The sequence below is a fragment of the Eublepharis macularius genome, chromosome 11 (genome assembly GCF_028583425.1).
Source record: "Eublepharis macularius isolate TG4126 chromosome 11, MPM_Emac_v1.0, whole genome shotgun sequence".
Lineage (NCBI taxonomy): Eukaryota > Metazoa > Chordata > Lepidosauria > Squamata > Eublepharidae > Eublepharis > Eublepharis macularius.
Genome location: NC_072800.1, coordinates 61,948,567 through 61,964,005, shown reverse-complemented (window position 1 = coordinate 61,964,005; position 15,439 = coordinate 61,948,567). Strand labels below are relative to the sequence as shown.

Below are 15,439 nucleotides of genomic sequence, written 5' to 3'. Positions count from 1 at the left end.
TCCCATGTTATAGTGATTGCAAAATCAATACAGTATAAATCAACTGCGTGATGAACCTTAACAGAATAAGATTCAAAATCAGTAATTTATCTGCTTGACAGATGCACACATGCACAGCATGTTCTTTTTGGAGGGAGTGATATATTGAGACTTGGTTGTTTATAGAGGAGTGCTAGGCAGAGAAATGCATAGTAGTTGAATAACGCAACTACTTAGCGTGCCTTTTTGTTGGCTTTCTTTAGGATAAATAGGAAATAATTGAATTACAGAAAGTATGTGGATTTAGTTCAGATTTCTTATAAAGGTGATGTGATATTCTCTGAAGTTTTAAAACAACTTTGCATGAGTTCAAGTTATTTACTATGTGCTTTAGACCGGAGACCTTTTATCAGAATATACCCGTCAGCCATGTACGGTGAGCCAATAGGACCTCTTGTTGAGGTTCCTGTTTTTGCCTTTGATCGCAGGAACTCTCTCTGTGTGCAGATCATACATGTCTCTTTGATTACATTAGGCTTGGTGGGTCACCCTGAACTTGTGTGAAACTAAACAGCACTATTGCCATTTTGTTTCATTTTTTTTGCCATGAAGCTTCTTTGCATTACTCTAAATTCACAACTGTTTCTGCACTACTTGCATCATAGCAGCAAATTAAGAATTGTCCCTTCCAGGATGAATATTTATAGTCCATTTTATCTCTTTTGATACATGCATTAATCTGTTGAGGAGTAGCGTTCTCTCAGTATCATGTTCTGGGAGATATCTTCGGGCATATTATGAAATATCTTTTAACATCTTTTAATCAAGAAGTCCAAACAAGCCCAATTTAAATGACAGAGTGGGAGATCCACGGTTAAAACCCCACAGAAAAAAGGGAATATGTGAGGGAATATGTTTCTGAATTGAATTGGGGATACTAATCCTGGGTGTGTATGTGGACGCAGGGAAAACACATGGAAGGATTAACCCTTTACCATCCTACTATCTGCCTGTAATCTCTCCTACTCTAGCTCTTATCTGATTTGGACCTCCCCGAAGTTGCTTTTAACTAAACAAAACCAAAACCAAAAACCACTTCTGAAGATCTGATCATAGATCTTCTGTTGTCTTGTAAAATTTGATACTTTGGTGCTTTACTTGAAGGCTCTTTCACCATGCCTATGTATAATATTACACAATATTTTTTTTCTATTCTTCCTCAGGAGGTTCAGTTGGACGCTCTTAAAAGTTTCAGTTCGCTAAAACTGTGGAAGACACTGACCTCTAAATTTTCAGTAACACAGTGCTGTACTCCATTTAATACTCCAACACTGGCTCAGATCCAGCGGTGCGCAAATGGAAACATAAACGGACTTAGTGCAGGTCCACTTACTCAAGACCTTGGGCAACACCTAGCAGTTTCCTCCCTAGAGTGCTCAGAACTTAGCAGCAGCAGATCTTGCACAAGCAGACTTGCACGTTTGGATACAAGTTTGGCTTAATGCAGGAGGCTACCACAGTTTTTTCCTTGCATTTCTGTTTGCGCAGCAGCTCTAGTCCAAGCAGAAATTTTGTGCTGGATTCAACTCACTGTCCTAAACTAAACACAGAGAGTGTTGTATTATTACTTCCTGTTATATTTTAATTTAGCCATTAGTCAACATTTAAGTCAATGTTTTAATGAAAGAATACAAAGAGAAAATAAGAGTCAACGTCATTTCAAAATTAAATTTGTTATTCTTTCTGCCACCTTATTAGAAAAAAACATAATTTTTAATGTGATTCAAAAGAAGGGGAAGGGGATGATTTCTGCCAATTCTTCTTTTTGGTTGAAGCTCTGCGCTGCATCCCATAGTGTTCCTAAGGGTACCCTGAGCCTTAGGAGCAGCTTTGGGTAAATGGTCGAGTGGGTGCAACAGAAACAGGAGGCCTGCAAACTCCCGTGAACTGGATCCATTTACTGTTTTGTAGGATCGAACCCATGAGTTAGATAAATTCAACTACATCCTCAGATACTTGAGGCAATCTGGGCTGAGATGACCTGCTGGGTACCTTAAGTCTGGGCACTTGCCCTTTTAAAAATGCCAGCCGCACCAAAATAAGGAGGGAATCTTTGGGAATTTCAAAGATAAGTGTAAACCAAAAGAAATTAGTGGGTTTTCTGAGGACATTTTGTTCACTAAAAGCAACTTGTGTTTATGCTGCCAAGAAACAGTGGTAATGTAAGCACTCTTCAGTATTCATTTCTCTGCATAATAGCAGGTGTTGTGCTTAACAGTTGTATTCTGTTTAAAATGACGCACTTTAAAGTAATCAAGTCTGTTTCTTTATTTTAGCCACTATGTGGTGATGGAACATTAAAAGGACTAGCTTAGTTTATGCCCCAAAATATTGTGGTTTTGAATGACACTTTTAAAAATAGGAAAGGTTGTTATATTTTATTTGAATCAAAGCAACACCTGTTCCTAAACTAAAAAATATATTCCTCATTTGAAATGTATGCTAGAATCTTAGTAATGTAACCAAAGTGACCTTGTTAATGCAGGTATATTTCAGTACTCTTATCATGATGTAGTTTTATTAATCAAGCAATTCTATTTGAGCCTGTATCATTTCCACTGAGTATAAAAATGGATAAGAAGCAATTGCTGCAGCTGGTAAATTCACTGATACAGTTGAAGTATGTCAATAAACACGCACTTGAAAACTGGGCCATGTTTGGGGTCTTGAATAAACTGTGACAGCAAAGCACTTTGTTCTGTTCATATATATAATTGGTTATTTATATATTCATTCTGATTGGCATTAGATCAGTTTTTAACTTGGCAGAAATATCTGCTGTATTACAAAATTGATGGTTTTCCTGTGTCCCACCAAAATCATTTTGAAGGACTATAAAAGATTCTAGCGTTCAATCCTCCCAGTACAGCGGGTGGCTTGGGTCACTTGCATGTAACTATTGACATTATTTTTGTTTCTATGTTCGTTTCGGCTACAATGCCGCCAGGAGCTTTTGTGCATTGTCATGGTGGATAGGAGCAGTTTGCAAACTTCCTTTGATGTGTTGGTACTCTTCTACACAAATTTAGAATTCATTCTTATTTCCAGTTTGAATCAACAGGACTGGGACTCAGCAGCAGCAGACTTCGCACCACTCTGAACAGAATTCAGGAAAGTCTGATCGATGTGGTAAGTCACAGGGCTTTGTCTAAACTGATCAAGGAAGGGAAACTTGCTCAGCATTTGATGCTACTCTGGATAATTTTATCACCCTCTTTTTATAGTTGAAACAGTAAGTGTGAAAGAAATTTTCTTTTTGCCCCGAAAGCTTAATTTCAAGAATGACTTTAAAAAGAATATTTCAGGCGGTTAGCTGTGTTAGTCTGCAGTAGAACAGCAAGATTCAAGTCGAGTAGCACTTTAAATAACAAGTTTGCCCCGGTATAGGATTTTGACAATCAAGTTCCCGTTGTCAGATACCAAGTGCTGTATCTGATGAAGAGAGCTTTGATTCACGAAAGCTTATGCCCTGAAAATCTTGTTGGTCTTTAAGGTGCTGCTGGACTCAAATCTTTAAAAAAGAATATATGTGACACCCCTATGATAAGTGAACTAATTCTTCACAATTCCTATGTTACTCAGATTTCATGTAACTTTACATCTGTCCTTTACATTCTCAACAAAGGAGAATCCATCGTATAGGAGGTGCTTTGTACTGTTCTGAAATCCTTGGTGCTGATCAGAGCTCACTTGACTCAAATTCCAGTTTTTCTGCCATTAATCTGAATTACGCTCTTAAAATAAAAGCTATTGCAACTAAGACCGAAATAGAAATCTGTGCTGAAGCTTATATTAAAAAGCTTTCTACCTACAGTCCATATTTTACCTGATAATTTTAAACCATCATATATCAACATTGTTTTTAAAACACCTTATTTGACACAATTTACTGAAATATTGAAGAGGAATATAGGCACAAATTTGTCACAGAATCACATTTGGGATAGCAGGAGTAAGATAGAAGGTAATGGTAGAGGAAATATTGTTTATTAAAACCCTCAGGGAGTTTGTTCCACACAGAATTTATATTCTGATCAATTGTCCCTGTTAGCCTGTCTCATGGAAGGGATATTGTTGTTTTTATATAAGATGTGATATCATATGCATTCTAAATTTTCATAATTGTTTAATAAATTTCTTCTTGTAATAAGATCTGAATTACATCAATGATGGGAACAGAGGGTAATAAGTACTTTCACCTCTACATTTCTTTCTTATATTTTCAGCATCACAAGTAATCTTAGCATAATGTTTTCATCAGCAAGTCAAACTCTCTCTGATAGAGTGGAATAATTCAAACAAATTTAAATTGTCTGGTCCCTCTGCTTACCTATGCATAATTGTGATATTCATTGCCTCTGATAATAAGCTTTGGTTCTAAGGTGGAATGTGAAGACTTAGCCACTTAGTAGGTATGTGTCTTGCTTAAGTGAAATCTTGATGTGATGTGGAAATTTTCAAAAACGGTTGAAATCCCAGAACTTTGTGTATTGGCATACCAGAGTTTATGGAACAGAGGCTCAAGTGAGCCAGACATTCAAATAAGTATATAATAGGAGCATGTACCAAGTCGATGTTTATACCCTTTTGAACTAATGCTTGCCTTTTATGTATAACTATATTAAGCTCCCAGAGTGGAGACATATTCTGCCCAAATTAATGGTAGATGGTGAAATAATTGTGTAATATGGCAGTTCTTTTGTCAAAGACCTGTAACCAAGTCAGTGTTTCCCAACCTTTTTTTCATGGAGGAACCCCTGAATTAATTTTTCAAGTCCTGAGGAACCTCTTATCAATGAAAAAGTTTACAGGCCAGAAAAAGTTCATGGCAAAGAGTGTGTTTCAATTACTGCTAAATTAAATTTAATTGTAAATAGCTGCTATATGTATATAGATATACACACATGCACAAGCATAAACTTAATAACACTGAAATTTTGTGGTATACTTGGGGGTTTTTTTTGCAGTATTTCAGAAATTTTATTTATTCTATGTAGCTCTGAGAAATTGTGGAATAAACACTGAGAAACACTGCTCTGAATCCTGGGGAGGAGGTCAGAGATATTATGCCTGAGGGTCCTCTCCCTTACTTCTTTCAGACGCACTCCTAAATAACTTAATTGCCAATCCCCAACTATCATTTTCAACTTCTTAATGAGGTACCATGACCAGGAAACCATTTTTTCTTAGGATATTGTCAATCCCCAGATGATGCTGTTCCTTAGCATTCTGATCTCATTGGGCTCCTGTAGAGGTCAGTGATTTATCCCACTATATCCATCAGACTGTTTCATCCAGAAAGGTCTAGGAATTTGAGCTGATGCTGCATTCTCTTGTCACCTAGTCAGATGTACACTGCTTTCAGGCTCCCTCCCCTCCCCATCTAACTTTTCCTTGATACAAACATCCATTGGTCCCATACTGGGATGTCTGCAAAAATACAGGGTATGTAATCCTGGCCTACTTTGCATCAGAGGGCTGGCCCTGCACAGACTTTAGTTCTTATACTACTTGTCTCTTAAGCCTTTAGGAGAGATTTCCTCCGGGCCTGTTCCATCAACTGTAGGTGAGGATTTTAAGGTGTTCTGGAGCAGCCCTGCATTAACAACCAAGTTTTGCAGGATATTTGTATCCCAGTTATTATACGTTTTCATTCAGATGGATCTTTGCTGTACATTTTTGGAATGTAATTTCACAATATTACATGAATTGACATTATTGGTCATGTGGTTTTGTCTTCTACATGTGAGATTCTATAATTTGGTAAAGCCAGCAGGAGACATTTTACAGGTTCTTGCCTGCTCCCCTCTCTGCCAGGCAGGACAATTACAAGTTCAGCATCATGTTCTGCCAGACTTCTTGTGTCCTTTTTCAGCTTCTGAGAAGCTTCATAAGGTTCCTTGGGAGCTTCATTGTTTTATAGCTTCTACTGATGCCAGGTAGATGTTAGGAGCAGGAGACTGAATCAGGGCTGCACAACAATGCCATTCAAGAGGAATAGTGTTGTCAGAGGTTGACACTGGAGCCCTTCTCTGAGCTGTCCAATGCTCTTAGTGATTGTTACCTCTTTGAATTTTGGGGGTGTGGTGTATAAGGTAACTGGTAGTTGTTTTAACATCCAGCTAACAACACTTTCAATTATTAAAATTAATTGCCTCATGAGACATTTTTGGCATGGTACAGTTACATATTTATCAAAATAATAAAGGCATATGACAGTACAGTAGTGGGTGTCTTTGGAATGGGTCAGAATTATCTGAAGAATCTCTGGTCTTACAATTAGAGAGTGAACGTAACTTGGAACCATACCACAGTTCTTTCAAACTGTCCTGTGGGCATGGAGTCAAATTACTGCTTTAGCTTTCTCCAGATTCCAATTCGCTGGTGCTTTATTACTCATTAGATTTAAATCTTCTGGGATAGAAAGAGGGGGCATGTTCAGAACACTGTTTTTTATTTAAATGTATCTTAAATGGGAGGAGACTAGTTGGCTCTTCCTAGAAGCGGTGCCATCAAGTAGTATAATGTTAGCACAGATTAGAAGAACATGAAGAGTGGACACTTGTTGGGATATGATCACTGGAAGATTACATTTGTGGCAGTGCAAAAACCCACACAAGAGCAACATATACACATGTTTCAAAACTTTGATAAAAGACCACTGGTCGTTTGGAGGCCACAGTTGCCCATCTAGATGGTAGTTGGGAAGTAGGAGAACTGTTCCTTTGTACTTCATAGTCCTTAATGCTTCAACTTCTACAACCTTTTGCTATTAAATGTGATATCTTTTTATTATACCACTGTGTGATCCACATGAATAGAGCTTTTTGTTAGACATTTGTCAAAGGCCATACCGGCATAGCCTTTGAATACTGTAAGAACTCTTGCAGTCAAGTTATACCAGTTTTTAATATATGATAATTTTGGTCTATATTCACATTTTACTTCCTCAAAACATCAGGATGGAATTTAAAAATTCAACAAAAATTCTATATAAAACCTTACTTTGGATAGATAAAGCAACGAATAGGATCATTTGCATCAGATATAAGTTCCACTTTTAATATTCTGTTGGGAAGTGTTCTGTGCTCTGTAGAAGTTATAACAATACAAGAATCTGAATAGAAAAAAAGCAGATGTTAAATTAAAGCTTTTATCACAAAGGTAGCCTGTATCAAACTGGATTGATTCTCTGAACAAATTTGTATTGGAACGTTCTATGAAGTTCTAGGAAATGTCTAAGAATGCTCCTCTCCACAGATACCCACACTTTCATTGTAGAGTCATTATGTAATATTAATTTGTGAAACTTTTATGTATAAAAATTCAACAATCTGCTCTGCATAATTGCGTTTCTAGTTAGAGGCAAACAAAGTAGTAGTAGGGCTCAAAAGAAAATGTCTGTGGACTAGTTCTCTCCCTCAACCAAGCCTATATCACAGGATGCTTGTGAGGGTGAAATAGACTATAGTACAACTACAAGCCCCTTGGAGGCAGGGGTAATTAAAATAAATTGCAGTTTATGTGATACTGCTAGCTTGTTTCAGGCAGGTAGGCATGTTGGTCTGCAGTAGAAGAGCAAAGTTTGAGTCCATTAGTACCTTAAAGACCAACTAGATTTCCAAGGTGTGAGCTTTTGAGAGTCAGAAAGCTCATACCTTGGAAATCTAGTTGGTCTTTAAGGTGCTGCTTGACTTGAACCTTGGTCTTCTGCTGCTAGCTTGACAGTCTTCCAGAAGATGAGTTATAACATCCACTGGTGGTGCTGAATGTCCAGCTTGTCAATTCAGTATTATATATTTTCAACTCTAAGTCCTCTATGAAAATCATTTTCATTAGTATAAGAGTAAACAGATTCCTATTAATGCCATCCTGCATAGCTTCCCATAACCATTGGTCCAGGGGATTGATCTTCAGTTTCACAGTTGCCAAACATCTGTCCTTTAATATCTGCAAATGAACTAATTTCATATCTAGCAGCTTTCCTGGTGCTTTGCGTGCAATGGTAATGTTATGGGCAACGTGTGGCCTAAAGCGACAGCTGGAGTTCCTTTAGGGTCGAGCTGCTTATGTATTACACATCATCAACAGGATATTTCCCAAAATTTCATTGCATGCACATCCCTGGATACTTGAAGTATTATTTGTTTCTGGATGCATTTCACTTGTAAATCAGAGCTGGAGCCAGTGCTTATTTTTTCTGTAAGAAAATCTGAGTAAACAATGCAAAATGGTCTGTAGAAAAGCAGGCTGGAGACCATCCTTGGGAAATGTTTGATGGATAGAAATGGCACGTCAATGCATCCCATGTTATGTATAAGACTGTATTCTTTTTTGTTGTTTGTTTTGTTTTGGGTACTTTCCTCAAATCCTGTAGGTTTATCAATAATAGAAAGTCTGGATTTATATATGAAATGGTAAAACTGACTCCTTAATAGGTAATCCCTTCAGACATAAGGCTGTCCCCTTCCGCCTATCTCTGTCGTTATGGTATGGATTAGCTTCCAAGGGAAGTATTTGGTAGCTGCTGATTGGGTGTTTTTGTTTTGCTGTTTTATTGACAACTACCAGGGTGGTTCTTGAACTTTCTTGATGCCGCAGCAATATAGTGTATTCCCTTCTAAATTATATGCATTTACGGTTATGTTTCTCCTCTGATAAATAATGGGATGGAATAAGCAACCAGGTTTATCACTGTCAACTGCTGAAATTATTCAGAAACATTTATCTGTGGAAACCATGGGTTGAATCCAAAGGCTCTGGTCCTGTAGTGGTGGGACATTCTTCTGGTGCAAGGAGTGTTCTACAGGGGAAGAGGTGTGCTCCACTGGTAGAAAGAAGGCTGTACCATCAGCAAATCAAAACCTTTGGCTTCAACCTGTATGGAGTAGAAGTTGGAATATTCTGATTATTTCTCATTCCCTGATTCTGCTGGGAATGAATTAAACAAATGAATTCAGAAAGGGTGGGCACAAATGGTACTTCAATCTAGCAGGAAAAGAATAACAGACTCTATGGCAGATCCTGTGGACAGCTACCATTTTCCTCATAAAGACATGGATAGAAGGAGCTAGGGAATTTATGGATCTTAGCAACATAGATTTGTTAGGAATCCTGGAATGTTTTTGTCTACCTTAAATGATGGTTTTGTGTATTTTTTCATGGGTGTGTTTTTGGAATAATCCAAGAATGGGACAATATGCTTCAGCATTGAAAACCCAGATGGATTTCTTAGGAAAGATCAGTAAATTGCACCTACCTGCAGATATTTGATGCGAATTTGATCTTTAAACTATTTTTTTAAGTTATCTGGGTGCATTTAACATTCTATATACTCCTTTGTGATTAAAGCCAAATCAGATAGGATCTAATTTGGGGGTTGGGATTGTGACCATGTATATCTGTTGTAATCATATCTAAAGCAGGAATATGAGGCTAAGGGGAGCAAAACAATTTCTCTCTGCTATCTTGCTGCACTGTGTTCTCTTGCTGTCAGCATCTTTCTTCCAATCTTCCTCTGATGCCAGGCTGGAGGAAAAGTGTGTAGGGGTTTAGTTCCCTTCATCCCTGCTTTAGTGTGAGATGCATGGATATGTTAATATCTAGTTCAGCCTTGCATTTTGGAAGTGACCATCTGAGCATGCCCTTTTGTTAATTCAATTGATTGTGGATTTTAAAAAAAATCTTGTCTAGTCAAGTGTATCCCACATTCCTGCAATTTGCCCAAGAATAATCTTGCTGCTAAGTGCTTCTATTTGATAGTTACATTATTTAGATCTTTTTACCAAGATTTTTAGTTCCCTGAGTGTCCTGTACTAAATCCAAAAACACTGTGTTTCAGTGTGTGCGTACACTATTTCATTCTTGAAACTATACTAAATGAAAGTTGTTAATAGGTAATCAATGTGGCTTGTCAGAGAAAAGGAACTCTCAAAGGCATAGAAAGGGAAAAGATTTGTCTAAGCTCTCTCTCTCTCTCTCTCTCTCTCTCTCTCTCTCTCTCTCTCTCTCTCTCTCTCTCTCTCTCAGAAATCTTATTTGTTGATTTACTTTGTTTTTATTATAGGTAACTTAAATCATGTAAGATTACTGGAGGAAGTTGCTAATATCAGATAAAATAGAAAAGTGGAGGCGAGTAGAATGATGTAAGCTACTTTGGGTCCTCACTGGGGAGACAGGTCACATATAAATGAAATGAAATGGCATTCAGTTATTCAGTTCTGACCAAGTGTCTTTTGGGTCACTTCCTGCCCAGGGTGGACTGTGAATGGTGCCATTAAATTTAATAAGGCTAATTTTACTTTGGAAAAGGCCAGTTTTTAAAGTAATTCTGCTAGTAGCAAAAATGTCAAATGACGATCTGCATTAAACAGATAGCGATCTTGAGTCCAATCTCGTTTATAACTTGGGACAGTTGATAATGTTGTTTAGAAATTAATATAGATGCATGTCATCTATTTGCAGAACAAAGTCTCATGATATGATCACCATTGGGAAATAAATGGGATAAAATCCATTAGAATACATTATGGAAAAAAATAGTTTGGACAAATAAACCAACTCTGTGACAGAATCATCAACTGTTAACCTGAGTATTCCTTAAGTCACCAGTTGAAGAAGAACTCTAACACAGGTCTTCTAAATCCATGTCTTGTACTGATTCTAATACTAGCTTGATTCTAGTACTAGCCTGTATAGACAGATCACTTGCCATTTTCTTCTGTGAAATCAAGTTATGGCCATTGTTCTCAGTGAAAAGAATCCTTGTAAACGTTGTATAGACTTTCCCCCCTTGTGAATTATTTTATAGTCAATTCAGAGGCACTTTGTATTGTAAGGGCAATAGAAGAATAAGACATATTTTGGTGTGCAAAACTGCCCTTGCCCAAGGAAAACATTAGTTGGTGAATAAAATATAATTAATATCATCCATCACTTTGAAGGGGGTGAGAGTAGATAACATACCAGTGCTCCTATTCTTTAATGGCTTTGCATTCAAGTGTATGCATACACAGAATATGCACTTTGAGAACGTGTACATGAAATTTTAGATTATCAGGCTGAATATAATTATATTTTTTGAAAAGTAACAAGCAGTATTTTTTCATATTTAGATGGAAGCTTGTTATAAGAGCAATATATATCATTTGAAATCGTGTGAGAAAAGGGATTAATGAAGACTTTCCACAGAGTGCAACTCTTTGCAGGTGTCCCTGCAGTGTTACGTCTGACTAAGTATAGGTTTGGACTGCATGGCTGCAATCCTGTGCAGGCTTATTTGGAGATAAGTACTATGGAACTTAATAGGACTCAGCTTCAGATTAAATTTGCATAGGATCGGCCTGCATTTTATTTTATCATATTCAAAAAAGCATTATTGAATCAAGAAACTTGGGGTTGTGTAAGATTTTAAATCAACATCCATTAACTTTCTGCAAATATCTGGGTATACTTTGCAAAATACCTTTACTTTTTGCTTTGTTCATTATTTCCTGGTTATATATAATGTAGCAATCCAGTTCTGACAGCCTTACCACATTAAGGGGGAAACCCCTTTTTATTGACATATGCTCTTTTCAAATGTATGCACATTTAAAATGGCTTAATAAAGATTGAGCTAAGAATCTGGCCTCTTCAGGTTGACTGGTTAAATGACTCCCTTGTTTTATGTAAATTGCCACGGGTTGGCTTAAATGTATTTATTAATAGAATTCTTTAAGGGTTGTAGAACCTGAACAATCATCATCCATACCCCAGTAGTTTTAACAAATTAACCTTGTATTAATAAGTGAGAACGCTCAAGCATTTTGACCTTGAGGGTTGCAGTTTGTTGGATACTCTTTCAAGATTAAGAATGGTTAACACAGTTTATTATAATAGCTTAATAGATGTAAAAGGTATCTTTCAGGTCACAATGACATTTAATAGAGCTAGAATAGGTCTCTTTTTAAAATCCCTGGTAAATTCAGAATACAGACCTGTGTGAGCGGTGGTGAAGTTGGTCAGACTTGTACCTAATCATTTCCAATATGGGTGAGAGTAGGTGAATATTCTGTTGGTACTGAGACTACTGGAATGCGTTTTAATGAGGTTTCCTTTGAAAAGTGCTTGGAAACTACATTGGCTCCAGAATGTAATGACTGAAATATTGATTAGAATGAGCCACATGGAACATACAATTCTAGTGTTGCAATCTCTTCTTTCACTCCCCGTTGGTTACTTGACCCAATTCAAAGTGCTGGTTTTATTCTAAAGGATCTGCCTTCTCCCAGTTCATTCTACCTAGAAATTAGAAAAATTCCTTAGAGCTGCTGCTTCCTATCTCTCCCCCACTGCCTAGGGACAGATGGCCTTCCTGAGATATTGGTGTCTGAAAGGGTCTACCCAGAGCCTAGGTGCTGATATTTTAGTGAGTCGTAGTGAATGAGCCCTGACCTGGATAGCCCAGGTGGGCCTGATCTTGTCAGATCTCAGAAGCAGGGTCGACTTTAGTTAGTAATTTGATGGGAGACTTCCAACGAAAGCCAAGGTTGCAGAGGCAGGCAATGACAAACCACCTCTGGTAGTCTCTTGTAATGAAAACCCTACCAGGGATTGTCATAAATCCGCTATGACTTGAGGGAACTCTCTATCACCACCATAGTGAATGACAGCTGGTTGATTGTGGTGATGGCAACCAAAAGAGATGCAGAATATGGGACAACATCAGCAGAAATCTTGTCTTAAGAAAAGAATTCTGTGATTTGGCAGTAGGACTTAGAGAAAGACTGAAGAAAGAAGAATCTGAGATAGGTCAGCTGAGGAAGTAGTAGTCTTTGCACTCACATTGACAATTCATGGAGCATTGTTGCAAGTTTCTTTTTTGTGATTGATGTTTTTTTTATTTTACTGTGTTTTATTATTCAGCAATAATTTTTATATGGCCATATATGTCTTGAAGACTACAAAGGAAAGGCTAGAAACATTTAAATAAACAGATCACATTCTTTGTTTTACTCTGGTGAGTATAGCAATCCATCATTGTCTCCATTGTTAGGTTTTCTTTTTTTACAAGCCGTTAATTCCAGACATTTACATTTTGTTTCAACATGTTGGTCAAAGACAGAGCGTACCATGTTGCGTTCCTGAATGTAGTTATTTTGCATATAAGATGGTCGGGAGATGTTTACTTGACTTTGAAAGTTGTTCCTCTTCAAATCTGTTCGTGTCTCCACTGGACAATCTTACACTGTCTGAAAGCCTTTATCGAAATATCAGTGAACTCTCTTCTGTTTTTCTAATTATAAGGAAAAACACTGTACAAAAGCTGTTGAGATGTGGTGCTTTTTTTCTCTGAATGACACCTGTAAATCTGACAGTTGCTCAAAGGTCCATCGTGTTTTCCTGTTCAATGAAGGGGAAAATGGAGCAAGAAAATCTCTCCTTTGAATGCAGCAAATACTTGAGAGACAGAATGACATCTTTCCTTTTTTTTGGGTGCTTTTAAAGCTCAAACACTACTAGTATAATAGGAGGCTTTTCTAGTGCCTAGCTGCCTTTGTTGTCTTAAAATAATGCTTTTCTTATATGTATATCCATAAAAGTACAGAGCTGTATCCTAAAGAACCAAAATGTCATCAAGGGCCAGAGAGTTCATATATTTCCCTTGCACGCTTGGCCAAAGGCTGGTTATTTTGTTCAGGAGTCTTACATGGTGGGGGTGCAAAAGTCTGACTTGATACATTTCGTTCTTTTTCTGCATCCTGTCAACCTTCCATCTTGGGACTCTGTTGCTAGGGCAGCACATAAGGATGTAAAGGTGCAATGCAGCATGATCTGATGGGAGGGGCGTAGCAAAGGAAGATGTCAAGATCTAAAGGTACAATTGGTACAGTGCAGCTTGGTTAGAGCAGAAATTAGCATCTGTAGTGAGATAAGAATCCTAAACCTCTATTCAGCCCGGGTGTGTGTGTCCATTTTTCTGAATTTGTCAATGAACTCCATTTCATCAATCTCATGTTGTAATCTTCTCTTAAAGTTTCTCTGTTTGAGGATAGCTACTTTTCGGTCAGCAATAGTATGTCCTGGAAGATTAAAATGTTCTCACGCTAATTATTGAATGTTGTCATTTCTAATGTCAGATTTACGTCTGTTTATTCTTTTGTGTAGAGACTGACCTGTTTGTCCAATATAGAGAGTAGGAAGGCACTGGTGACACTGGATATCATATATAACATTGGAAGATGAACAAGTGAATGAACCTGAGATGGTATAGCTGGTGTTGTTAGGTCCAGTGATAATGCTGGTCAGAGTAAATATGGGGACAGAGTTGGCATCTTGGTTTATCGCAGGCTCTGGTCCCAGAGTCCATGTCTCTGTTGGGAAGTACATTATTAAGAGTGAGAAGTTGCTTAAAGTTAGGGGCTGTCTGTGGGCCAGAAAAAGTTTATCTCCGCTTGTGAGAGAAAAGTATCATTGTCCAGCATAGGTCATTGATGATGCATTGATCATTGATGATGCATTGAATTGGTTTGAGCTGAGAGCTGTATGTGACCACAGTGGTGTTCTGTTGTTGTTTCGCTTGGGCCTGGCTCGTAGCAGGTTATCCTTGGTGTCATTTTGGCTTTGCCTATCTCTTTTCTTACCACATCAGGTGGGTATTGTAATTCTGTAAGTCTGTTCTGTTAGTGAAGACCTGTGTGGAAATTAACTCCGTATAACTGAGTCTGAATATACCTTTAAGAAGATACAATTGTTTTTCAAACCACCAAGCTTAAGAACTATTCTGAAATCAATACACTTATCAAAACTCTTCATCAAACTTATGTCCTTATATATAAATTCTGTTTAAGCAAGAAAGATCCCCTTTTCCCCTCATAACCTCACATGCTGACTGTTCTGTCGAACTGTCATCTATAACAAGCCTTCCTATACTAGCAGTTAAACTGAGGAGGTCTAAGGCAAACGCCTTTAGTGGCAGATCCTGAGAGATAAGTTTTAGGTAAAGTAAGGAGGAGCTGGATTAAAGGTGCAAAGGTATAAAAACAAACAGAAAATCATTACAGTGCTACAGATCCTGCTGTTAAATTCGGTAGTTGTGGCTTCCTCTCAGCAACTACTACTAGCTCTTTTCTTTCCCACTTGGCTTCTTCTCTCTACCACACGCCACAGGTCACACACACACACACCCCGGCCCACCCTGGCATTATTTACTAGCAGTGCTAGGTGAAGGGATAGCTGCCCCAAGCCTCCTAATTCTGGGCGCTGAACACAGCTACTCCAGCAATCAAGCAGGTGGGACACACTTCCGTTTACTTGGCTTTCCAATCTCTGGGTTTGTTCTGGGATGTACCCACACCCAAGTCATGAATTCCAGACTCAGTTTAATTGAAAATTATATTTATTACCTTTAAGGAGTGTT

General features: G+C 37.8%; 1 protein-coding gene across 2 annotated transcripts in view; it reads left to right on the top strand.

Annotated features, from left to right (window-relative positions):
* VPS50 (VPS50 subunit of EARP/GARPII complex) overlaps nucleotides 1-15,439 on the top strand; it is a 125,422-nt gene that overhangs the window by 90,681 nt on the left and 19,302 nt on the right. For both annotated transcript variants that reach the window (XM_054991497.1, XM_054991496.1), the window contains exon 22: nucleotides 3,088-3,168. In XM_054991497.1, the coding sequence (XP_054847472.1) occupies nucleotides 3,088-3,168 (81 nt within the window). The remainder of the gene's footprint in view (nucleotides 1-3,087; nucleotides 3,169-15,439) is intronic.